Source organism: Myxocyprinus asiaticus, chromosome 15, assembly GCF_019703515.2.
Source record: "Myxocyprinus asiaticus isolate MX2 ecotype Aquarium Trade chromosome 15, UBuf_Myxa_2, whole genome shotgun sequence".
NCBI classification, from domain to species: domain Eukaryota; kingdom Metazoa; phylum Chordata; class Actinopteri; order Cypriniformes; family Catostomidae; genus Myxocyprinus; species Myxocyprinus asiaticus.
In genome coordinates, this window is record NC_059358.1 from 11,596,055 (window position 1) to 11,623,708 (window position 27,654).

Sequence of the window (27,654 nt, forward strand, 5' to 3'; positions counted from 1 at the left end):
AGAGGCGATGCATTGGAATGTCTCTGAATTTCCAACACTACATATGAGAGAGAGAAAACGGTTTAGGAAGAGGCGATTCACTAGAATGACTCTGAATTTCTAATGCTACATATTAGAGAGAAGAGTGTTTAGGATGAAGCAATTCACTACAATGACTCATCATTTCCAACACTACATATTCAAGAGAAGACGGTTTAAGATGAAGCGATTTACTAGAATGACTCAGAATTTCCAAAGCTACATATCTGAGAGAAGACGATTTAGGATGAAGCGATTCACTAGAATGACTCGGAATTTTCAATGCTACATATTCGAGAGAAGATGGTTTATGATGAAGCGATTTACTAGAATGACTTGGAATTTTCAACTACAGTACAACAAAGAGAAGGTGGTTTTGTCACACTACACTGCCAATCGTTGGTAAAAGTGACTCGTCACTAGAAAACAGCTGAACTACTGTCACACCACTGGAAAAAGTCATTCTAGTGAATTGCTTCTTCCTAAACCATCTTTTCTCGAATATGTAGCATTGAAAATTCCGAGTCATTCTAGTGAATCGCTTCATCCTAAACCAATTTCTCTCTTTAATAAATAGTTTTGGAAATTCCAAAATATTCTAGTGAATTGATTTGTCCTAAATGGTCTTCTCTCTCATATGAAGTATTGGAAATGACAAGTTAGTTTAGTGATTCCCTTCATCCTAAACCATCTTCTCTCAAATGTAGCATAGGAAATTCCAAGTTATTCCAGTGAATTGCTTCATCCTAAATCATTTTCTCTCTCTCATAAGTGGTGTTGGAAATTCCAAGTCACCCTAGTGAATCACTTCTTTCTAAACCATCTTTATTCAGACGGTTCATGTAAATGAACAGATTAAAAAAAAAAAAAAACGATTAATCCGATTCGAGTCCCTGGACCCTGCACAATGTTTTGGTCTTTTTTAATGCAAAATATGAAGTTAAATGCTGCTCATCACTTCAGTGTTTTCATTACATAAGTTAGGTTTGATGCTGTCACCCTAACTGAGATCAATACATAAGTTATACAACACAAATAAGTTCAATTCAAAAACCCTCATTGTTTTTGTGCAAGAGAAATTCAGCTCTGGTTAAGTTGCAAATTATATTATCTTGACTGAGGTGTAATTATTTTAAATTATGTGTTGCTCATACCTTGGCAAACTACAGTTTCAATGTAGCTTTCCCAACACTGTGTAGCGCAATACAGGTCAATAGTCTTTATAGGATGCTCGTGTCACCAATACGATCTTTCACTCTTTGACCTGTCTCTCTTGTGTTTCAGAGTGGCATGGCACTGACCTATGACCCCAACGCAATGCAGAATGGGTAAGAGTCATTTGTTGTTTTGTGTCATTAGTGTTTGTTTAAGCTGCAAACAAAAAAACCCTCCAGGGATGTACAAGAGAGGAGCAAACTTGTTAAGTGGCTCATTACATTGAGTTCACTTTTGCATCCAGTTCACGCAGTAGCCTACATTTTACAATGACTATAAAAAGTTATACTAAAACTTTTTAAAAATATACCATAAATAAGAGTCATTTCATAGAAATCTCCTGCAAACCCATCAGTTTTTCATGTGTGGTCACGACCCCTAGGTTAAGAACAAAGCACCATGAGGAATACCAAATTCTACAGAGTTTTTCTTGTACACTGACATACACACACATATACACAGAAATACTGTCGTGTTCGATCTGCATTTTGAGCCATTGTTGCACCATGGGGTGTAAGTGTTTCGTCAGGTGCTGTTTCAAGGCAGGTGATGGGTGCTGGGCTAAGGGAAATAAGACCTATCTGTGATCTGACCCTCTGGGGTACATTCATAGTCACCACCTCTGCCACCAACTTCTGCTCAACCTGTACCCCTGATTCAGCACTTCCTGTCTTCCAAAACGGGAACGAAATACAGAATGACAAAACAATTCAATGGTGAATAAAAGGAAGAATGTGAATTCTGAACTAACGACCGTTACTGTAAAATATAAATTTTTAGTCCACGATATCTAATGCATTAATTAATGTTAAAGAAATAGTTTGCCCAAAAATTCTGTCATCCTCATGTTGTTCCAGACCCATCTGACTTTCTTCTGCGGAACACAAAAGATCAAGAAAAAATATATATATTTTCATACAATTTGTATTACTCTAAAATGTTAATTTTTTTGTATTGATACCTAACCCTTTTAATCATTTTAAAGGGATAGTTCACCCAAAAATGAAAATTCTGTCATAATTCATGTTGATCCAGATCCATTAGACTTTAATTCTTCTGCAGAACACAAAAGGAGAAATTTTAAAGTTTGTTCTGTTTACAAATAGCATATGATCGTGACTCTTTTTAAAGCTTAAAAAAAGCACCCAAAGTGTCATGAATCAATAAAATATATCATATTCCAAGTCTTCTGAAGGCATATAATCACTTCCTATTTTATATAAATGTAACAATCATTTATTCACGATGAACAGACCAAAGTATTTTTAAGTAGCTATCAAATCAAAACACTGATCAACTCCTGTAAACAGTACTTGTGTCTCCTTTTGTGTTCCGCAGATAAAGTAAGTCATATGGGTTTGGAGCAACATGATGGTGAGAAAATTATGACAGAATTTTTATTTTGGGATGAAATAGCCCTTTAACATAAGAAACCTTATTGTAAAGTGTCAAAATGCTTTATTTGTTTACTTTCCCTTTTCTGTCACCTCTCCCACATAGCGAGTTTGTACATTTTTCTTAATTGTTGAAAATACCGTGCCATCTCAATGTCAGCAGGATGAATCTGATTGCTGGCACAAATAATAGCAGAGCAGGGCTATGCCATAAATTATTATTTTTTTTTTAAAAAAAGATAGCGTGCAGCACAATAAAAATAAAACAAACTGGTGTGTAAAGAAGACCTTCAACAGCCTCCACATTAACCCTGCTTCAAAGAATGTCACATCTTCGTCCTTCCTGGACATGTGACGCTCTGCTCTCACTCATGTTGTCTTGCATGACAGTGACAGCTCTTGAGGAGCGTTAGCTCTCTGGGGCAGACAGCCTTTCTCTCCCCACGCTCCATTTCTCAGCTTCCAGACAAGCCGATAAATACAGCCTAGCAACGGAGCTTGCAGATGAAACATGTCCACATTAGGTACACAGTGATAAATAAAGTCTTACTCGAGAACTGTAGCTATTGGAAAACATTGTAGCTTGGGTGATATGGAAGGCTCAACATTCACAAATCTATGCAGATAAACACACGTGAATACACATATAGACACAGACATGATAGATGTCTTATGTGTAATTTTGTTACCAGAGAACACACAGAAATGCAAATAGTTCTGCTTGATGTATGTCTCATAGAAGGCTCAGTTTATGTGGAAGTCCGATACTATTTACTATTTATATTTGTTTATAGTGTACATTGTTAGGAGTCGGGTTGTTAAAGTTTTCAAGTGTTCATTTAGTTTTTATTTCTTTTTCTTATTTGTCCTTTCAATTTAATTTAGTTTTTTGACTGCTATTTTTTTTTATTTCTAGATTCAGTTTAGTTTTATGTTTAGTCAAATTTACATTTTTTAGTATACAGTATATGGTTCATCTTATTTTTAGTATTTTAGGGCTTCCAAAAATAACACTATCACTTTAGAACACTTTATGTCATGTAGGTACGTTTAAGTAAGTTTAAAGTTTTCACATTAAATTACATTTTTTTTTCTTTTTTTTTTTTTAGTTCGTTAATTTTGGTGTCATGAACATTTATTTTAATGCAGATTTTCCAATTATGTTACTTTTTTTTATTATTATTTCAGTTAAATATTTTCATTTAGTTTTAGTTTTTTTTTTTATTATTTTGGATAAAGGATATTGTTAGAACATGTATAGATATCTCATACAACACAAATATGTTCCTATATTTCATACAAGCTCTGTGGTAACATTTTAAGTAAAAGTTGTTCAAATAATAGGATACCACTAAAGGAACATGTATGGTGTGTACGTGTGTTTGTGTATCAGGTTCTACTCCTCACCATACAGCATCTCCACAAACCGCATGATCGCCCAGACATCAATCACTCCATTCATCGCAGCCTCTCCAGTCTCCACATATCAGGTAAAATCACAGCATACACTATTCAGAAAGAACTCACGCTGTAGGCAAACACATACATTTTTATATAAAGCTTATTATGATTACTAAAGACTAATCCTAACAAAACAAACTGGCATTTTTTGAATAAAACAATAAACACTCCTGAACACTCCCCCCATCATTCATTGGTCAGCAGATAGTCCCGCCCCAAAATGACAGCATTGGTTGAGCCAATGTTGCTATCTACAAACAGAGCAATGTTTTGGTAGCACCATGGAGCCACAGTGTTTACATTGTTCGAGAAATTCAATGTATGAATGGCTTACTTATAGTTATCTCTCTGCATATTATGTTGAGATAGGGGAAAGTATTTAACAACCAAAGAATACAAACTTTGCCTTTAACACGCAAATACATTTATAACTACAACACCATCCTAAATGCCTAAAACACATGGCCAATTTCTTTCACACATATATGAGGGATATTTTTCATCTCTCTCCGTGTTTGCTGTTTTGATAGGAAATGTATTAATGCTCTTCTCCAGCCCTGCATTGAAACAGAGCAAACAGTGACTATAAGCATCCTTTATTGATTTGGCTTAAGATAAACTAAACAAAACATTACTGAGCTTAGAGAATAGCTAAGCCCTTTAGATCCTGTACTTTCCGTCCTCACGAGAACCTCAAGTACAAACACACACACAAGCATAACACACATATTGTATGCAAACCACCCACGCTGACCAGAGAGGCGCTAGTCCTAGTTTAAGCTCTGGCTGCACATTTGTTGTGATACATTTCACATGCCAGCAAGGTTATCTCTTAATCAAATTTAGCGATATCATGTGCAAAGCGCCCTGCTGGCCTGCAAATTAATTTTAAATTGCAAACTGCAGTGAACCTACGAAAACGTTTTCAAATCTGAGCTGACAGGAAATCAATGCTGCGCTACCTTTATTTCTCCCCTAGAACTTTGAGAGAATGGAACGAGAGACAACAGTTTCCCTCTCTGGTAAAAGGACAGAGGGAAAGAGAGAGAGAGAGATAGAGAGAGAGGGCACATGAATCTTTTAACAGTCGGCGAGAGAGGCGAGGTGTGTGCTTACACATCTTAGTGGACTTAGTATGTTTAGAGAGAAAGACGCCTGAAGCAGATCACAGTGATGAACAAATCCCAAAGGCTTTTGATCCTAGAACAACACAAATGGACGCATAATATAAATTTAGACACCTACAATTGCTCAAGCACACTTTCACAATGAGAGCTTACAAGTGCACTCAGTAATTTTTTTCATTATGTTCTTGGATATTGTATTCTTGGATGTTCTCTATGTGTCTTGGACGTACACTGACACCTATGGGCGTGGATGCAGCAACATTTAAACACAATAGTTTTCAGTTACTGATGCCATAGAAATTCACTATTCATAATTAGCCATGATTAGTTTAATCGAAGAGTGAAAGTGTCCTATAGAAGGACGGTTACTGAGATTAAGCTTGTAATATTCGGCCGGTCATGTGATCTTAACATGGCAGGTCACCCTCTCCGTGTAGAATAAAACAACTTTTATAAGGTTACTGATATGACTGGAGTCTTCATCTCATGTGAGTGCTCCTGGTTTTATACATATGTTTTGAAAAAAGTTTAATGAGGAAAAAATTACTGAGTGCACCTTTAAAAACAAAATGTACAAACGTCTGAGACCACTAATAAATAGCTTCCATTTTGCATTTTTTCTAAAATTTTCATCTTAACATATATTAAAAGCACACTAATTTTAGTACAAAAATTGAAGAAAAAAAAAAAAGGAAATAATGTATATGATTTTCTGAATTTCGTAGTATTTGTTATGTTGCCCTTTTGATGTAATAATAGTATGAATTCGAGCTGGCATGTATTTCACCAAAAGGACAATTAATATAATTTTTTACAACTAATGAAAATGCTTCTATTTTTCATTACAAATTATAATAAATTCTTACTCATTTTAGGGAATAAAAGAAAAATGTACATGAATTTTTGAATTTATTAGAATTTGTCAGCCTTTTGCTTTAATAACTGCATGAATTCTTGCTGGCATATATAATTTTTAACACCTACAACTAGTGCAGAAGCTTCTGTTTTGCATTTTCCTAAATTTTTCATTTCAAATTATATTATCAGCATTATAATTTTGGCGGGGGGGGGGGGACTAAAAAAGAAAAATGTACATGAATTTCAGAATATATTAGTATTTCTAATGTCTCCCTTTGCTATAATAGAATGAATTTGTGCTGGCAACTAGTGAAAATGCTTCTATTTTGCATTTTTCTAAATTTTGGTTGTAACAAATTCTATCATCAACTTTAAAATGTACATTAATTTAATTAAAAAAAAAAAAAAATTGTTGTCACCCTTTTGGGTTAAATATTTGAATAATTTAATAATCAAATGAATTTCTGTTGGCATGAACTCCAAAAAAGCAATTTTACAAATTATATGGTCAAACCCAGCATAACAATTTGAATATAAAAGTGCAGGATCTTAAACATTTCTTCTTCTTTTTTTTTTTTTTTCTTCATCTTCTTTTTTTTTTTAAAGAATTTTATGTGATAACTAGGGCTGTCAGTAGATAAAATAAAATGTTAATTAATAATTTTTCATAGTTAATTGCGATTAATCTCAGATTTTAAAAGTAGTAAAATTTGACTCTATATTTCTCTATTATTTCCTGTCATAATGCATTTATTTGTTCTTTGGAAAGAACAACACAATAGAACAAAACAATACAGTATGTAACAAAAATGCTTTAACATTTTCCAAACTCCACAGTATAAAGACAGAAATGCACTAAAATTGCTCCAATTCACATAACATTAAACATTTCCCAAAGTTTACATGGGATGTTGACTGATTGAAAAAACTAGTATTCACTGCAATGCGCATTAAACCCTCACTTTAGATTTGGAATGCACATGATTTGTGTCAGCGCATCAAGTGCCGCGTTGAACTTCATATAAAAAGTGCGTCTTGTTCTGCTTTTAGCGGTGGCACTTCCAATGTAAAGATAATTCATCCGAACTGTCCGGCAGTCATTAGCTGACACTTCAAAAGCTCAGCGGCAATGGGTACAAAGTTGAAATTATATTAAATTTGAGCGGAGCGTCAACAGGGAGAAAAACTAGCTGCTCAGCGGGCTTGTAAGAATTGACATGCTTATGTGGTAAAATGCTGACTTACAAAAGACGAGTGAAGGAGTTCAGTGAAGTCCCGCAAAGTCGCTTCAGCGTTAGTTTTATAAGAGGTTCTTTCTCCAGCACTTGATCATTGGCACAGACTCGCTGTTTTGTGTTTGTTTTTAGTGTGTATACTAGTATAATGTTCCCACTAAACACATCGCAAAGGCCCCGCCCTTTAACAGTGTTTACAACTCACACGGAGCTGAATAAAATGTCAGAATCTAATGTCAAATCTCTACATGCCTTAATCGCGATTAAGAAAAATTAACGTGTTAAACGTTTTAAATTCATCGCATGTGTTAACGCTTTAACGCTGGCAGCACTAGTAATAACCCTTTCTCTCTTTTAAATTTTTTTGGGAAAAAAAAACCTTTTAAAAAAACATCTTAAATCAGGTTCAGCTGGTGTGCTGGTTTTAGCTGGTCCTCCAGCCTGATCAGACTGGCCTGTTTGCTGTTTGCTTTAGAGAGGTTTTCGGCACTTGGCTTGGAGACCAGATGGCCGACCAGGTAAAACAGCTGACCACCGGATTGGCCAGGGTGGGAGACCAGCTGGACCATATTAAACCTGCTAAGATCAGCAAACTATCTTAGACTGGTTTAATACATTTTAAAATATCGCAGAAATTCAGTTTGGTCTCAGACTTTTGGACCCCACTGTATAAATCCATGCCCTCAGACAATAAGTGCCCATTTATTTTCCACTCATGCGGTATAAAAACAAGTCATGGGCATGTTGTGTTGTGTTTTAAACAGAATCATTTTTGATACGAGAGATATCTGTGTTGAGAATTACAATGGCAGCAAGATGAGAGGAAAGATTTTTGGGGGCTAAGCCGGCCTTAGATGATGAAATTGCTGCCACAGCGCTGTAATTAGGAGGCAGTATCGCTGTCTGAAGAATTCCAATCCCTGTGTAATTATCGCACTGTATTACTCGCTCCTGCCTCGGCTGTTCTGTGGGAATCGGGGCTTCGAGGCAGCGGGTGGAGAGGTGTAGGAGGGGGGTGAGGATTGAAATTAAGAAATGCTGGTTTCCGCCCACAGGTCCAGAGTACGTCGTGGATGCCTCACCAACAATATGTTATGCAACCTACGGTAAGTGCCACTCAGGAGGTGTTCATTTATCTTGGTGTGTGTGTGTGTGTGTGTGTGTGTGTGTGTGTGTGTGCGCGCGTGCATGTGTGTTGGAGACGTACTGTGTAAAAGGAAACAGATAGATAGCGAGGAATGAGACAAGGTGAGAGTGATTTAGTTTGTCTTTGTGAAAGATAGAGATGTTTTGAGAGTGCAGACAAATGCCACAGCTCCTTCCCATTTTCACCCCCTTTGTGGCCGAGCAAGTAAGTGCAGGAGCAATGAGAGATCATGGACAGGGTGTTTCAAGGAATGTTCAGGGTCCAGTTCAAGTTAAGCTCAGTAGAGAGCATTTGTGGCATAGTGTTGATTTTTTTTTTTATATTGATTAAAAAAATTGACTCATTCCTCATTAAGTAAAAAAAAAAAAAAAGAGGCAAAATTGAAGTTACAGTAAGGCACTTACAATCAGTGGCGGTCTGTGATGGAATTTTCCGGGGAGGCAAGTATGTAAATCGGTATTGAAAAATCAATCCATTGAAAGATTGCAGTAGGTTTAAATATGTTTTGTCATGTTTTTTTTTTTTTTGTTTTGTTTTTTTTGGCTGGATAACTGCCAATGTGTTATAATGACCAATCAACACTTGTCAATAGAGTAAAAAAATGGAGCAAATCAAACAGTGCCATCTACAGACTATGATTAATGCAAACATTTATAAATGAATGAAGGGCCCCATTTTGTGTACATGAACTCCTACTCACCTAATACAGTATGTGTAGAGGAATTCCATCCTCCACTGCTTCATTGAGTCAAATCATATATGATCCTGTCATTCAGTCTTTCACATGTTTTACATCGTCTAATAAGTACCTCCCATGAAAGAAAATTGACAATTTTTTCAATTAAAGGTATCTGAGTTATACATGTTAGTCAGTAAATTGATAATATATATACACTGGCGGCCAAAAGTTTGGAATAATGTACGGATTTTGCTCTTATGGAAAGATATTGGTACTTTTAATCACCAAAGTGGCATTCAACTGATTACAATGTATAGTCAGGACATTAATTACGTGAAAATTACTATTACAATTAAAAAAATTTTTTTTTTAAATAATTCAGAACTTAAACTACTTCAAAGAGTTCTCATCAAAAAATCCTCCATGTGTAGCAATGACAGCTTTGCTTGGCATTCTAGCTGTCAGTTTGTCCAGATACTCAGGTGACATTTCATCCCACGCTTCCAGTAGCACTTGCCATAGATGTGGCTGTCTTGTCGGGCACTTCTCACGCACCTTACAGTCTAGCTGATTCCACAAAAGCTCAATGAGGTTAAGATCCATAACACTCTTTTCCAATTATCTGTTGTCCAATGTCTGTGTTTCTTTGCCCACTCTAACATTTTCTTTTTGTTTTTCTGTTTCAAAAGTGGCTTTTTCTTTGCAATTCTTCCCATAAGGTCTGCACCCCTGAGTCTTCTCTTTACTGTTGAACATGAAACTGGTGTTGAGCGGGTAGAATTCAATGAAGCTGTCAGCTGAGGACATGTGAGGCCTCTATTTCTCAAACTAGAGACTCTGATGTACTTATCCTCTTGTTTAGTTATATCTGGGCCTTCCACATCACGTTTTTTTTGGGGGGGGGGGCAATTTCAAGCAAAGTATAGCCTTCATTCCTCAAAACAATGATTGACTGATGAGTTTCTAAAGAAAGCTGTTTCTTTTTTTGCGATTTTGACCTTATATTGACCTTAAGACATGCCAGTCTATTGCATACTGTGGCAACTCAAAAACATACACAAAGACAATGTTACGCTTCATTTAACAAACCAAATAGCTTTCAACTGTGTTTGATATAATGGCAAGTGATTTTCTAGTACCAAATTAGCAATTAGCTTGGTTACTCAAGGATAAAGTGTTGGAGTGATGGCTGCTGGAAATGGGGCCTGTCTAGATTTGATCAAAAATGACTTTTCAAATAGTGATGGTGCTGTTTTTTACATCAGTAATGTCCTGACTATACTTTGTGATCAATTGAATGCCACTTTGGTGAATTAAAGTACCAATTTCCTACCGAAACAGCAAAATCTGTACATTATTCCAAACTTTTGGCCGCCAGTGTATATATATAATTTTAGTTTTACAATAATTTTGAATACATTTTTGAGGATGCTCAGCCTCCCTTGCCTCATCTGACATGCTGCCAATGCCTACAGTAGGCATTTTTCCACTGCTGGGTCTCTTTTAGGTTCTCATAGTTTTTCCACCACTAGCTCCACGTGCAACTAAAACCTGAACCAAACCAGGAACCTTTTTATTACCTGCTCCTTAGGTGGTACTTTCCTTGCAAAGTGGAACTATCTGGGTGAAGTCATAACAGCAAACACTTCTAGTTGGTCAAAATAATGCATCATCATCTAGCAGACAACCAATAAAACAAACTTTTGTTAAAACTTTTGTTGACTTGTTATTGTAGACTCTTCAAATTGAAATAGATAGATGGACAGAAGCTGAGATGAAAACTACAGATGAAGGTTGTGTTAAAGTCATCTCTTCCCTGCTCTTGCACTCCTGTTGTTTTCCATCTCTCACAAATCCAAGCACATCTTGTCCATGTGAAGTTTTCCACAACAAAACAGAACGTTAAAAATCAGTACGAAATCTTTCACGGAGTCATCCATTGTTTATGTTTTGAAGTGAGTTGTCTCAGCTGTTGTCATATCAAGTTCAGGTGTCGCCACCACAACAGCATCACATGTTTACGTCAAAGCTTATTTAAATAAAGTTCCTGCGTTCGTGCCCCTGTTGGAAAAACAACGCTTGGAATTTAATCGGAATGGGTATATTTCCACAACGAACTGATTTTAGTTCAGGTTCTAGTTCCACAATTGTGTGGAAAAATGCCTCTTGAAAGTGAATGGGGCCAGCATTACAAAACTATAGTAAGTAAATGAAGACTCCAGTTCTGCCGCTTCGTCTCTCTAAGAGGCTACTGCCTCTGGTCTGTCTGCAGTCTGGATCAAATAAATAGATCCCTTGTTTGAGCCCCATCGACAAAACTTTGTCTACCTGAAGAGACTGTCTGTTCTCTCTTTGTGTCTCATGCTGCAAATAAACACACATAAAACCTTGCAAACTACCTATCCATGTGTTTTCCTCTGTGAAGTCTTGTATTAAGAAGGTAACCCCTTGGCCAAGGTCTGGAGCTCTGCCCATTGTCTACCTGGCTCTTACATGAACTTGGATTTACTCTAAGCCAAAGGTCTGCATTCCACCCTGGAAATGGACAAAGGTAGTCTGGGATCAGGGCTTTTTTCTTTGGCAGAGCCTGAAAAAAAGGCTTCATTCAGCTGTTTCCAGATCCACAGCAGACAGGTGGAGGCAAAGACAGGGCTTCAGATAATTCTGAAGCAACTCAAGGAGTGAAGGGAGAGGAGGAAAAGTTGTGAACCATACAGAATTGAGTTGAGAGTGTCTTAAAAGGAATATTTCACCCAAAAATGAATATTCTGACATCATTTACTCAACCTAATTTTTTTTTCAAACCCATAAGACTTTTTGTGTAGTATGTCAATGTGTATATCTGCTAAAGGAAAATGTTCTCAAAGTTTAGGAGCACACTTGCATGGAGATCACTTCAAAGGCTATACACATGGACTGAAGGCCACAAACTGTCATTTTCATTTTTATTTAAAGAAAACAGACCACCTAAGGTGTTTATTTGTGGAATTACGTAGAATTGCAATTTAGTAAATTCCTCTTCATACCAATTCAAAGTCCAATTGTAGTGCATGGTCAATTCAGTTCAAACTCATGAATTGAAAAGGGAGACAAATCTTAAACTGTGAATGTTGCCCAACCCTGGGAGGTAAAGTGATAAAGAAAAGGGGGCAGATGTCTGTCTGACAAGATAATGATATTTCAGACTTTGTGTGTGTGTAGTTGGATGGGAGATTTGATGATAATGATTATCTTGTATAAATGTGTTTGTAACGAAACACTCATATCTAATGAACTGGCATCCCTTCAAATAAGACCTCAGCTGCCTGGGAATGGCAGTGGGAGTCTGTGAGCTGATCTCTGCCTAATTTGAAAATCCTGGAAAGAAAACAAAGAAAATCATGTTTTTTTCTCTCTCTCTTCTTTTTGTGGATCCTGCAAAGAGAATGTAAGCAATTAAAAGTGGCTGAGAAAGGGAAGCATTGTTATTGGAGAATGGCACTGCATTTGGCACCTTGTTACCGTGGAGACACATGACCATAGAGACCGGAGCTGGCGTTGAGGTTTAAGCAGATCAGCAGACAATGGAAAACTCTGAGCTGTGTGTTTTATCAGTACCTTAAGTGCACCTGCTGTTGTGACCTGCTGATTATGTTGGCCATACAGCTGAGATATTCATTACTATCCAAACCAGAAGACAGCTGTGTATATATATTTACATACACAAATGTATTTACATATATTGCAAAACTTTTGACCGGTAGTGTGTGTGTGTATATATATATATATATATATATATATATATATATATGTGTAGATATAGTGTGTGTGTGTGTGTGTGTGTGTGTGTGTGTGTGTGTGTAAATATATTTGTGTATGTAAATATATATATACACAGCTGTCTTATGGTTTTATATATAAATATAAATATATACATAAAATATTATGTTATATATACTGTGTGCATGTCCCATGTGAGATACACCATGCCAGACACAACAAACTCAAACACCCCTTTCCATCCTCCCTTTTAGACCAGCATGAATTTTCCACTACACTATTAGGGGTCGTTCACACAGAATGTATTTTTGCATCCATCCACACTGTTTTTCAATTGTTTTCCTATGTTAACATGTGCTAGACAAACATCTTAGTTCTATCAGGAAGACTTGCAGACTTACAGACTTGAAATTTAATATGACATTTATTTGATGAATATAGAACAGAAATGTAATGTCTCTCTTTGGCGTAAGCCCCGTCTGGCAGTCCGAAGAAGTTGTACTCGGAACCGTCATATCCTGCCGGAGATAGGAGGAAGGGGCGAGGAGCCTACCCCTGTGCAGGACGGGACTCGACTGGTGGTGGTGGGGTGATGGAGGTTGCCGTGTTAGCACAACTGAAACAGCAATGTGATAGAATGTGAACAGACTTATAAAGCAATGGCTTACATGTGATTGGCTAGGAGTTACCTAGCTAATGTTGCGATGATGTACAGCTGCTAGTCTTCCTGCTAGAACTACGCTGTGCTTACATTTCCTTGTGCCATGTCTCACTGTTTTGTTTTTTTTTCTTCAGCATCTTGTGAAGAAGTGGCACATTTTTTACGTAGATACCGAATTAAATTGTAAAAAATCTTCAACTGTCTCGAGATACATACATTCTGCTCTACACATGCGGCTTTGTCTAGCGTTGGATCAGAACGACCCCTTACTGTATGCAAACATTTGTCTCATCTATTTTTATTTCCCGTAAGGCATAGGAACATCCTATGGCTGAGAACTCCAGTAAGTCTTGTAAACTATGCATGTGAAACCTCTGAGCAATTTAAATAGCTAAAGAGACCATCTTAGACCTGCATGAATATCCATTTTTGTTTTATGTTGTTTAGTGCTGGTTTGGTGTTGGTCTAGCCGGTGAATTAGCTGTTCACCGGCACATTTTATCTAATGAAGCTAGCGTACCAGCATGATCTTTTTGGTCAAGCTGGTATGACAAAGTATATGCTGCTTCATGTTCCAGGATCAATACAAATTAAGCTCAATCAACACCATTTGTGGCATAATTTTGATTACCAGAAAATGTAACTACGACTCGCCCCTTGTTTATTTAAATGCAGCACAAAACGATGTTACACTAGGTCACTTACAATGGAAGTGAATGGGATATGAATATTCCAGGTTCAATACAAGTTAAGCTCAATCGACAGCATTTGTGGCATAATGTTGATTACTACAAAAATTATTTTTGACTCACCCCTCCTTTTTTTTTAAAGGGGGGTGGGGGGGGATCCGAGGGTACAGTGAGGCACTTACAAGGTAAGTGAATGGGGCCAATTTTTGGAGCGTTTAAAGGTAGATATGTGAAGCTTATAATTTTATAAAAACACTTGCATTAATTCTTCTGGTAAAACTTGTGAATTATTTGAGCTGTAAAGTTGTTTAAATTGTAATTTGTACTGCCATTTAAGGTTTTAGGGTTTGTTGACAATACATCGTTATGTAAAATTGGAAGACAGAAAAGTTAGTAAGTGATTTTATCACACTAAATTCATGTTAACACACATATTGTTTACCTCTTGTGGCTATAGGCTAGAAACTGAGTATTTTAATGTTTGTGGATTGGCCCCCATTCACTTCCATTGTGCCTCAATGTAACCCACATTTTATTTAATTTTTTTAAAGAAAAGGAGGGACGAGTCCAAATAATTTTTGTTGGTAATCAACATGCCACAAATGCTGTCGATTGAGCTTAACTTGTATTGAACCCAGAATACAAGTTGGTTAAGTAGCCTCGTGCTGACACCAGCACCATAACATACTGTATTCTAGGGACTACCCTTCGGAAAAGCTCCCAGCATACATTGGGTTGCTGTTTCCCAGTATGGTGTGCTGTTGTCCCCACCAGGCCTATTTATTAATTTTAACCAGCAGGAGTATATTGGTCAACAAACTTCACAAGAAAGACCATCATAAATTCTGGGCCAGTGTGACGCTTCTGTTCTACCTGCTCTATATGGGACTCGAACCAGCGTCTCCGGCATGGGAGGCGGGTGCGCTAACAAGGAGGCTAAAGGCTACAACCTCTAACGTCAGTCACTAGTGCACCTCTTGAGGTCAGGAGAGTGAGGTTTATACACATTGCACAGCTATCTATCAGCTGGCCACCATTACAGCAGCATGGAAATTCATATTGTTGTAAGCATATTTTCGCTCCAGGGTAGCTACAGTATACTGGTCTTTTCAGAAGGATACACACAACAACCAGCAAACACACACAATGCACCACCCAGAGGGCCATGTACCTGTTACTTTCCATTTTAGTATGGAGAAGAATCCCCAGCCGCCCTAACCAAATCATTTCCTGGAAATGAACATTAATGAATCAAGACCGCAGTGCAATACTGCAGAGCCGCTTAAAGTGGAACCACCACGCAAGAGGAGAGAAAAGAATTGGAATGCTTCTCTAAGCCCCTGCTAGTCACTGCAATTTACAGAAACAAAGGAGCCCATGTTTGAGGAAAGATTTGACTTTATCTTTGCTCCATCACAGCCCGCTCTGCCGAGAATGCTTTGTTTGAACGGTGGGAATTGGCAGTTATACCGTGGCACATACCCTGTGTGTGAGAAAGAATGAATGTATGGTTAATGTTTTCCTTCAAGGGATAGTTCAACCAAAAATAAAAAAAATATGTCATCATTTACTCACCTTTCTGTGACTTTCTTCCTTCGGTTCCACAAAAGAAAGTCAGTCACATGGGTTTGGAATAACATTAAATAGTGGCAGAATTTTAATGTATAGGTGAACTGTCCCTTTAAGCGTTTATAAATGTTGGGAAGTGCTTATGCCATGCCACATATTGTGTATGTGTGCAACAAATGCATTTAAGATTGATATCAAACATTCTCCACTGGCAGCCTGTTTTGTTAATGGCCGGTACCTGAAAAAAAAAAAAAAGAAAACTTCCTTTTCCTGTCTCTATTTCAATTTTCTTGGCAACAACTCTCCTTCCTCTGATGTCACTAGAGATTTCTGGTTGTCTAGTTTACGTCGGAACCCTGGGCTTCAAACTACAGTCACAAGCATTTTATGTCATCCAGGACTCAAAAAATCAGCTTAGATGAATATATTCTGCCTGAGGTTGAAAATGAGTATACAGGCTGTTGTTTAAAGGGAAGAGAAGGGACACAAATTGGGAAAAGAGAAAAATTTCTGATTGTCTTGTTTATGTTGGAACCTCAGGCTTCAAACTGCAGTCATGGGCATTTTTGGCATCCAGGACTCAAAAAATCAGCTTAGATTAATGTATTTTTATCTGAGGTTGAAAATGAGTATACACGTTTTTGTTTGATGGGAAGAAAGGGGACATGGATTGGGGACAGAGAGGAAGGATAGAGGAAAGAGATTTCTGGTCATCTAGTTTTTGTCGGAACCCTGGGCTTTAAACTATGGTAACAGGCATTTTTTGGCTTTTAGGACTTAAAAAATCAGCTTATATAAATGTATATTTTGTCTAAAGTTGAAAAATGACTGTACAGTCTGTTGTTTGAAGGGAAGAGTGGGGACACCAATTGGTAAAGAGAGAGAGAGAAATATTACTGGCTGTCTCGATGCAGAAACCCTCTCCGAATGTCACTCACTTTCTGAATACTTCCCCTCGGGGAAATGAAGGAAAACACACATAGGCATGCACACATACACACAAGCACAGCTTTAATCATCTGTCTAAGTCTCACACTGATATGACTAAATTAGAGTGGAGAATTATTCAGCGTGGATTTCTTTTTTGCCTCTTCTCATTATGAAAGCTTGTCGCGGGGCGGGGGAACTGTTAGCTTGAGGCTCTCGTGCATCTGAGAGCTCAGATGTACGGCAGGTGCGGAGCTGTAGGATAGAGGCAGAACGGTTTACCTCTGAAAGTGTGAACAGAGACAGAGCGCTTCTGACACCATGTGCCTGTATAGTTTATTCTTCAAACACTGGCTTACTGAAAGCACCAGCTCCACCAAGCTGTACTTGCTGTGAGACAAACAGAAGCTGTCGAAGATTGCCCGTTTGTGTGTGTAAAGGATTTTTTGCTGTTGCCGTATGGCAGTATTCACTTTATGTTCTTGGGAAGAATGTTCCTTTCATAGCTCTTCAGAAACTTGTACATTTAACCCTGGATAACCAGCTATTTATGCTTGAAATGCCGAACAATCCAACATTCCCATACAACACTATGCCATGTTTCACTTTTGTCCGGGGGGAGGGGCATACAGTGAAAAGATGTGTTTACAGGTATATTTTTAGTTATTAGTTTAGTCATAAGTACATACTTTTACCCAGAACATAATAATTAAATTAAAAAAATCATTTTACGTACATGCTAGCACAATAAATAACTTTATTTATAAAAGCACCCCCTAAAGTCTATGGGGCCGTCCACACTAATCCATATTTATCTAATCCACACAGGAAGCATTTTTTACACAATGTAATATTGGTGTCCCCAGAATGTGTCTGTCTAGTTTCAGCTCAAAATACCTCACAGATCGTTTACTCTACCATGCCTTTATAACCCTGTTTTGTAGCCCTGTTCCAAATGGGCTGTTTTAGTGTCTGTAGCTTTAAATGTAAAGGAGCTGCTGCTCCCCACACCCCTTTCTGGAAGTGGGCTGTGCCTTTCCTGCTGGTGCCACTGATACCCCGTTGACAACAATGCAGGAGAATTAAACAGTTAAAAAATTATAAATAACATGGAGAACACACTAAGTCAATCATCTTACTGTATTGTGCATAACAAAGGTCGAGTTATGAAATATAAAAAAACCCAGCTATAATTGTCGAAAATACTACTGCTTCATAATCGTTTTTGAAATAATGACCGGTTTTATTACACAGAAAATCTTAATTGCATGACCACTCAAGCGGGGCCAATCAGTTTATATCGTAACTGAAACAGAGCTACAGCTTCATTATTATAGAATAATGTAGTTAGGGACTAGTTGCTACATTACACAAAGCACAGTGTTTTCGCAACAAGCGTTTTTCGTGCAACGTGCAAACAAGCAAATTCAGAAATCCAAATTGCAAAAATTAAAGGGTCACGGAGAGTTGGTATCAATCCATCCTTGATCCTTAACTTTGAAGCAAATCCAGCCTTGTGTTGACATCATTGATGAAGCAGTCCGAGTTAGCACAAGCGGCTGTAGCGAGGAGATAAACATGGCGGACTGTGCACTGCTCGCTAAAGTTTTAATGAGGGTGGATCTAAGCTACTTGTGCAGATCTCTTCACCAGCCCTTGGCGGTAACTTTCCCCTTTTGACGTCATAAGGAGCTGCAAACCTGAATGGTTCGTTCGGAGACACTGTTTTTTATTGGTGGGGAAAGGAAAGAAATGAGGGGATGGTCTTTTACCATATTTTGTGGTTGTTTACACACACTGGGGACACACAATTATGTTCAAAAAAATTGGAAAAAGTGGATTTTGCATAATATGTCCCCTTTAAACAGATTAGTGTGGACATGGCATATGTTCAACCTTGTTTTTGGAACATGGTAGCTTGGAGGTTTGTTGCCACTCCAAGGTGGTCTACAAGCTCTAATTAACCAACTTGACAAAAATGGTCTACCAGGTTAAACCCAGGTCCATTAGCTGGCAGTCCACCTTATTAATCTTCTAGACCAGCTTGGGCCATATTAGTTATGGTTTTTCATGCTACTTTGGCTTTACCAGTGTTGAGTTGGTATGGCAACAAAGTTTGTAATATTGAATGTAACTTTACACAGATATGATTAGTAAGCAATTTGATCATGCTAAAATCATGTTAACACCAGTGTTACTTTGTCAACTAAGTTACTGATGAAAATGTTCGTTAACAAAGGGTTGTTGTTGGTCTTTTTGTCAACGACAACAAATACGAGATGAAAAAGATGCATCATGGTGATAATTAAACAATTTTAATTCAAACATGCTGTACGAGGGAAAAAAAATACTTCAATATATTAACTGTGCATAAACAGAAGAAGAAAAATCAGTTTTAGAAGAAGAAATATCTAGAAACAAGTCATCTAATTGATTCATAAGCCAGTATGAGCTGCAGCAATATGAACCGCTTTACAAACGGCTTGATGACCTCACTCAAAAACATCCTATTTATTCATGGGATTAACCACTGTATCCACAACCAGTGCTGGGTAGTGGTAGATTACATGTAATCTGGATTACATAATCAGATTACAAATATCAAATACTTGTAATTGGATTAAATTACATTTTAAAATACTCGTAATCTGACTACAGTCACTTTTTTTATAGATTACATGATTACAAATTAACAAGGCAACGGCAGTAAATTGTTAATAATTTATTGATCATCCTAATCATTCTCTTTTTTCAATCTTTTACATTTTTTATTCTAAATCAGCACACCGCTGATATACGTTCAGTAAGTCTTTGAGTGTTTTTGGAAGAGAGGGGAAGGGGGAGGGTTGTGTGTATTGCACTCAGAACTGATACTCGCTACTAGCCAGTCAGGTGAAGATAGAGTGTTCTACCTCAGCATTTAACCACTGGATCTATAGAGATAATTTCATTTTTACAGAGACATGGGGCAAAAACATCGCTGTGCAATGTAAACTCTGTCTTCTAAAAGTTATTATCCTGTCAACAATATTATATTTTACATCGCAAATCTAACCAACTCAAACACATTTTTTCAATTAGTATTTGAATGATCACTCTGTGTGTAATATAACCATGTGTCGCAATGTCTTTGGAAGGGTTTTGTCCATCAAACGCATCAAAATGGACAAATATAGGTCATTTCATATTCAATTGGATTAGCCCCATAAAGTTACTTTGAGTTTCTTAAATTGCTTTGTAGTCAAATTTCAAAAATGTTTATGAATGCACTTTTGGTGTAGTGATAACTTTGACTGCTCTGATTACTTACCACACGTGAAATTGCATGACCACATTTGTGCTAACGTGCCCTGGGAACCTGTCCATAATTTTAGAAACTCTAATAAAAAAAAGCCTGTTAAACTCAAAGTCTGTCATTGATGGATGACCTAGACCTCTATCAGCATCATGGGGAAAACATGAAAATATGAAAACTTCCTTCGTATTTTTACATTTGCAATAATTTTTCTGAATTTGTCGACATAAGCACCACTCAAACGATTAAATCATGCAGAATTAGGTTGAAAGTAATCCAAAAGTAATCGGATTAGATTACCCCAAAAAATATTATCTACGAGATTACATTACTGATTGCATTTTTAGACATGTCATTTTTTATGTTTTTATCACCTTTTCTCCTAATTTGGAATGCCCAATTCCCACTACTTAGTAGGTCCTCGTGGTGGCATGGTTACTCACCTCAATCCGGGTGGCGGAGGACAAGTCTCAGTTTCCTCTGCTTCTGAGACAGTCAATCCACGCATCTTATCATGTGGCTTGCTGTGCATGACACCACGGAGACTCACAGCACGGGAGGCTCATGCTACTCTCCGTGATCCATGCACAATTTACCATGTGCCCCATTGAGAGCAAGAACCCCTAATTGCAACCACGAGGAGGTTACCCCATGTGACTCTACCCTCCCTAGCAACCGGGCCAATTTGGTTGCTTAGGAGACCTGGCTGGAGTCACTCAGCACGCCCTGGATTCGAGCTCGCAACTCCAGGGGAGGTAGTCAGCGTCAATGCTCACTGAGCTACCCAGGCCCCCCCTTTTGACATGTAATTTTTAATCAGTACCTGATTACAATTCACAAGTAATCCACCCAGCACTGTCCACAACATACTGTATATTTTATATTACAATTTATGTCTGCACAGGCAATGAAGCGAATAAACAGGTGGACTTTAAGAATGCGTAACTTGCATTGTAAAAACACCGTTTGCATAAAAACGCGCTATGGGCAGATTGCGCACTGGCTAAAATGGAAAATTAATAATATAAAATTATAGAATTATAGGAAAATTATGAATTCAGAATACAGTAACTTCTAAAAAAGTAGCTAATACTTCAGTATATTCATAATATGCTATTATTTCAAGAGCTCAGGTTTTCACAACAAGGACAGTTTATATGTTTGATACATCTTTAAATTAATTAATGTTTATATTCTAAATGTTTGCATCTGTAACAGTTTGAGACACATTTTTGTCATTTTGCACAATATCTTTGTTGACTAAAATTAGCAAAACTGTAAAACTGACTCAAATTAATGAATGACATGATGAAATATTGACTAAATTTAAAGGACATTTTTATCATTAGACTATGACTAAAACAAAAACACTGGTTAACACGTAGCTTATAATTTTTACGTCTTGTGGTTATACTTTTTGAAACTGTGTGTATTTTGTATAATGTTTATGGACTGGTCCCATTCACTTTTATTGTAAGCACCTTACTGTAACCAGGATTTTATTTTTTGTATTTTTTTTAATAAACAAGAGACAAGTCAAAATTATTATTATATAAGACATGCCTGAAACCAGTTTGAAACCATGTCAAACCAGCTACAATCTGAAGCTGGTGTTAGTTGGGTTTTCCAGGAGGGTTCATTATCTCTGCTGTCAAGACAGATGAATTTAAACTCCATTGAGACATTTTCTGCTTTGGGGAAAGTAATACTGTACTGATAACACAGGGAAAGAGTCCCTCACAAAGTGCCACCAGATTTGCAAGCTGAGCAATGGTTTTATCTTCAGCGTAGTCCTCGCCAAACCATCTGAGAAGAATTGAACTTTTTAACAAACTGCTTGACAAAGGCTCTCTTTTCTACTGAACCAGGTGAGCATCAAAAATCACACAAAACATATTTTAGCAGTTTATAAAATTTTGTTGTTGTTGTTTTCAGACATTCATCAGTTGACAATGAAGATCTGCTCTTAATTTTCAACAAGTAGCTTTGTAACACTAAGGTTTACATTCTCAAACAGATACTAGCATTAGTTATAATGGCCATTCTGTTTAGTATTGAAGTAACCAAATGACCTTGTCTGTGAACATACAACGTAATGCAAATGCAAATCTTTGAATGCCCCATTTTGTGTGTTTTTTTTTTTTTAATAAAGTTAAGTTATACAGGCCACTTTCTTTGACCCCTCCATCTAAAATAAAGTTACGTTATATACAAATATAACGTGTAAATGTTTTGCTCAAATTTTATTTGATATGTAAGTAACTTCTATCTCAGTCCTTTCTGAATGATGCACAACCTTGGTTGTTTAGAGTGTATTTTCTTTTTGTAGATTAAATTCCATGTTGATACAGAATAAAAACAGGACTGAAGTTACATGAATTGATTTTTGTATTTTGTTTTCTAGGTCTAGACAGGCAAAGAATTGGAGAGTGTTCTTTCAGTCATTTGGACATCTGGTGAACTTAATATTGAAAGTTTTTGAATGGACTTTTGTGTGTAGTCATAGTTTACCTTTATGAATAACATTTATGTGCTATTTGAGCTGTCTTTGTGTAATAAATGTTCTGTTTGCAAAAAGGCCTCAGTTGTTTTTTTTGTTTTTTGTTGTTGTTTTTTTACTTGTAATACATAGAAGTTAGTTACTCTAACTCTGGAAGCTAAAACTGTGCTTACTGTGGCTAGTTCTGCGGTATGGACACTGCAATTTAATAAACAATGTAATTAACTATACAGCTAATATACTGTATTTTAATATACGTCGTACAAACAACTACTGTAATTAATTTTTCAGTACAGCACATACAATGCATCCGGAAAGTATTCACAGCGCTTCACTTTTTCCACATTTGTTATGTTACAGCCTTATTCCAAAATGGATTAAATTCATTATTTTCCTCAAAATTCTACAAACAATACCCCATGATGACAACGTAAAAGTAGTTTGTTTGAAATCTTTGCAAATTTATTACAAATAAGAAACGAAAAAAAAAGAAAAAAAAAATCACATGTACATAAGTATTCACAGCCTTTGCTCAATACTTTATTGAAGCACCTTTGGGACCAATTACAGCCTCAAGTTTTTTTTGAGTATGATGCTACAAGCTTGGCACACCCATTTTTGGGCAGTTTCTCCCATTCTTCTTTGCAGGACCTCTCAAGCTCCGTCAGGTTGGATGGGGAGCGTCGGTGCACAGCCATTTTCAGATCTCTCCAGAGATGTTCAATCGGGTTCAAGTCTGGGCTCTGGCTGGGCCACTCAAGGACATACACAGAGTTGTCCCGGAGCCAATCCTTTGTTATCTTGGCTGTGTGCTTAGGGTCGTTGTCCTGCTGGAAGATGAACCTTCACTCCAGTCTGAGGTCCAGAGCGCTATGGAGCAGGTTTTCATCAAGGATGTCTCTGTACATTGCTGCATTCATCTTTCCCTCGATCCTGACTAGTCTCCCAGTTCCTGCCACTGAAAAACATCCCCACAGCATGATGCTGCCACCACCATGCTTCACTGTTGGGATGGTATTGGCCAGGTGATGAGTGGTGCCTGGTTTCCTCCAGACATGACGCTTGCCATTCAGGCCAAAGAGTTCAATCTTTGTTTCTCATGGTCTGAGAGTCCTTCAGGTGCCTTTTGGAAAACTCCAGGCAGGATGTCATGTGCCTTTTACTGAGGAGTGGCTTCTGTCTGGCCACTCTACCATACAGGCCTGATTGGTGGAGTGCTGCAGAGATGGTTGTTTTTCTGGAAGGTTCTCCTCTCTCCACAGAGGAATGCTGGAGCTCTGTCAGAGTGACCATCGGGTTCTTGGTCACTTCCCTGACTAGGGCCCTTCTCCCCCGAAGCTTAGTTTGGCCAGGCGGCCAGCTCTAGGAAGAGTCCTGGTGGTTTCAAACTTCCATTTACGGATGATGGAGGCTACTGTGCTCATTGGGACCTTCAATGCTGCAGAAATTTTTCTGTACCCTTCCCCAGATCTGTGCCTCGATACAATCCTGTCTCGGAGGTCTACAGACAATTCCTTGGACTTCATGGTTTGGTTTGTGCTCTGACATGCACTGTCAACTATGGGACCTTATATAGACAGGTGTGTGCCTTTCCAAATCATGTCCAATCAACTGAATTGACCACAGGTGGACTCCAATCAAGTTGTAGAAACATCTCAAGGATGATCAGTGGAAACAGGATGCACCTGAGCTCAATTTTGAGTGTCATGGCAAAGGCTGTGAATACTTATGTACATGTGATTTTTTTAATTTTTAATAAATTTGCAAAGATTTCAAACAAACTTCTATCACGTTGTCATTATGGGGTATTGTTTGTAGAATTTTGAGGAAAATAATGAATTTAATCCATTTTGGAATAAGGCTGTAACATAACAAAATGTGGAAAAAGTGAAGCGCTGTGAATACTTTCCGGATGCACTGTACTGTAAAGTATACAGTATACTTTAAACTACAGTAGATAGTTTTACATAAATTTTAATGTGGTATGGAATACAGCAACTTGCTGGCTATTTGTTGCCGGTAAGTTACTGTTGGTTTTACATCACATTTTTTACAGTGAAGTTGGCGTGTGAGAAGAGCGTGTGTGCACATCTTTGACCTAGTTCTGCTGAAGCAGTCATGTGACAGCATCAGATGATAACTCAGGTCAGCGGTTACAAATCGCAGTCTCTCTCTCTCTCACACATGTGTTAGCACTCTCATATCGGCATGCCTGAAAACGTAAACACACCCGTGGTGCAGAGCAGCTCCACTGTAAAGTGAGCGATGCATCATCTCTGCAGAAGTATGCATGACGCGCATTTGGATCACATTATTTCACTTGTTGAAGTGGAACAGCTCATGTCTGGCCCCCATAATAGGGCCCAGCTGCAGCAATACGGCCCAGATGGGATGAGGAAAGAAAGAGAGAGTTTATGGTGGAGCGCATGGCTGCGTGATCAGCCCCATTTACTAATGAAGTTGTCCAGATGCATTGTTGAATGGTAGCTCATTTCCTCCCCAATCCGTCACGCGTTGACCTGTAACAATGCATGTATGTGTGTGCCTACCCATAGGGTGCTGTGATCACGCCAGCCATGGACCACACCATCTCCATGCAGCCAGCTAACATGATGGGTCCCCTCACCCAGCAGATGAACCACCTGTCCCTGGGTACCACTGGCACAGTAAGTGGCCCTTTTTTACACTCTGTTGTTCCACACCTTAAGGCCTATTCATGAAATGAAAAAAGTGAATCGCAAAACTAACCTGAAACAAATTTCCCTCACACTGAATCAAAACGCAGTTTATTTTCAGCTGGTCTGCCATCCACTAGAAACCGCAGAGTAGAGGAATAAAGCCAAACACTATTCAAAAGTGCATTCAGTAATGTTTTGCTAATTACTAAACTTTTAAAGAAATAGTAATAGTAGAATATTATTTTTGATAATGTGTTTAAAGTGTATACTCACATGAGATGAAGACTCTAATTACTGTATATTGGTAAAAAAATAAAATAAAATAATCACATAATATGTAACATAAATGGACGCTGTCATGTTGAGATCATATGACCTGCAGACAAGGTAGGGAGGGTTACTTTTGAAATGTATTCCACTACAGATTACAGAATACATGCTGTAAAATGTAATTGTAACGTATTCCGTTAGATTACTCAAGGTCAGTAACGTATTCTAAATACTTTGGATTACTTCTTCAGCACTGGTAGATTTTTTCACTTGTTTTGACTATAAAAACTCTGCCAGTACAGTAAGACAAAATACACATTAAAAATATATTCTCTGAAAAACCTAGATATCTTATGCAGTGTTGTTTCTAAAACAAGATAAATCAAATTGATCTTGTTTTAAGGATTTTTAGACATTTTTACAGGAAAACAATACAAAAATTATCAAGAATACGATTTTTGCCCCAAGATCAAAGGTCTTACTAGACAATTATCTAGAAATAAATATATATATAATCAGAAATTATGATCCAACATGAATTTTCTTGATAAAAAAAAATATGATCGTGCCTGGTAACGTGCATGTAAAATGGCAAGAAATAGCATTTTAGCTTCGCGTAAAGCTGGCAATTTACACAAGGTTTATTTCTATTTCTTCTGCTCCAAACATACTTCAAATAGGTCCACAGGAAGGCATTACTTTAAGTGTCTTGTTTGTAGCCAATATTCACTCTCTGTGTAAACGCACTTTTACAGGGATAGTTCAACCAAAAATGAAAATTCTCTCATCATTTATTCACCCTCATGCCCAGATGTTTATCACTTTCTTTCTTCTGCAGAACACAATGAAGATTTTTTCTCACAATGCAAGTGAATGGTGACCAAAACTCAGAAGGTCCAAAAAGGACATAAAGACAGTGTAAAAGTAATCCATAAGACTCCAGTTGTTAAATCCATGTTTTCTGAAGTGATATGATAGGTGTGGGTGAGAAACTGATCAATATTTAAGACCTTTTTAACTGAGAATCTACACTTTCACTTCCACATTCTGGTGTGGAAGTGACTTTCACTTTCACATTCAGCCACCTACTGGTTGGGGCTGGTCAAAGGCAGAGATTTATAGTAAAAAAAAGACTTAAATATTAATCCATTTCTCACCCACACCTATTATATCCCTAAAGACATGGATTAAAAAATATATTTGTTTGTGTTCTGCAGAAGAAAGAAAGTCAAACACATTTGGGATGGCATGAGGATGAGTAAATAATGAGAGAATTTTCATTTTTGAGTGACTGATACCTTTAATGTGTGTCTATGTATGTTTCATTGCAGTACATGACTGCGGCTGCTGCTCCTATGCAGGGGACCTACATTCCCCAGTACACTCCGGTGCCTGCCTCAGCTGTCTCAGTCGAGGTGAGTGTCTGGGTGACTGCAAATCCATTCACCGGTCCCACTGAATAGATGAGCGTTGCTAATTGAAAGGGTGGAGATCAGTCACCTCAAGCCAGAATCCACCCAGAACTTCCTTACTGCCTTGCAGTCAATTTTTACAAGGCCTGACTCCAGTGTGCTGCATGTCCTAAATTCAATCCGAGTCTAGCAGACTGGGTACCAAACACAGACTAAGGCCTCTTTTTAGTGGAGGGTAAAAGGTATTTCTGGCTTTTAGTGAGGGAACATCCTGTAATTATGACATCACATCCTTCCAGGGCGTGGTGACTGATGCTTCTCCACAGAGTGTTCCCTCCTCGCAGGATGCAAGCGGACAGCAACAGCCTCTGGGCGTGGACAACACCAACGATCACGTGCCCACCTACTCTTTTCAGCCCGCTAAGTGAGTTTGCAAGCAACTTCACATTGATGAGACAAAAAGGGGACAATGTATCTTGTTCCAGTAGGACTACGAAAGGGATTTCATGATATTCATTCATTCAGTATTTTCAATTGAGTAAAGTGAATAAAAGAATAGTTCAACCAAAATTGAAATTTCTGTGATTTACTCACCCTCATGTTATTTCAAAGCCACATTCCTTTATTTATTACGTGGAACACAAAAGGAAAAATGTTGAAGAATTTGCACGCAGGTGACAGGTCTTTTCTATACAGCAACAAATCATAGTGATCACGTCTGTCAAAGGAAAAGTTCATCTAAAAATGAAAATTTCTCATC

At 37.7% G+C, this 27,654-nt stretch overlaps 1 protein-coding gene across 3 annotated transcripts in view; it reads left to right on the forward strand.

Annotated features, from left to right (window-relative positions):
- Positions 1 to 27,654, forward strand: part of LOC127453475 (RNA-binding motif, single-stranded-interacting protein 3-like) — a 219,435-nt gene that overhangs the window by 185,113 nt on the left and 6,668 nt on the right. Inside the window, exons 8-13 of one of the 3 annotated variants that reach the window (XM_051719864.1) lie at positions 1,303 to 1,346; positions 4,021 to 4,117; positions 8,364 to 8,414; positions 25,090 to 25,200; positions 26,814 to 26,897; positions 27,194 to 27,318. In XM_051719864.1, coding sequence (XP_051575824.1) covers positions 1,303 to 1,346; positions 4,021 to 4,117; positions 8,364 to 8,414; positions 25,090 to 25,200; positions 26,814 to 26,897; positions 27,194 to 27,318 — 512 coding nt within the window. Of the gene's footprint in view, positions 1 to 1,302; positions 1,347 to 4,020; positions 4,118 to 8,363; positions 8,415 to 25,089; positions 25,201 to 26,813; positions 26,898 to 27,193; positions 27,323 to 27,654 lie in introns of those variants that run through there. The other 2 variants (XM_051719866.1, XM_051719865.1) reach the window with 2 other exon arrangements.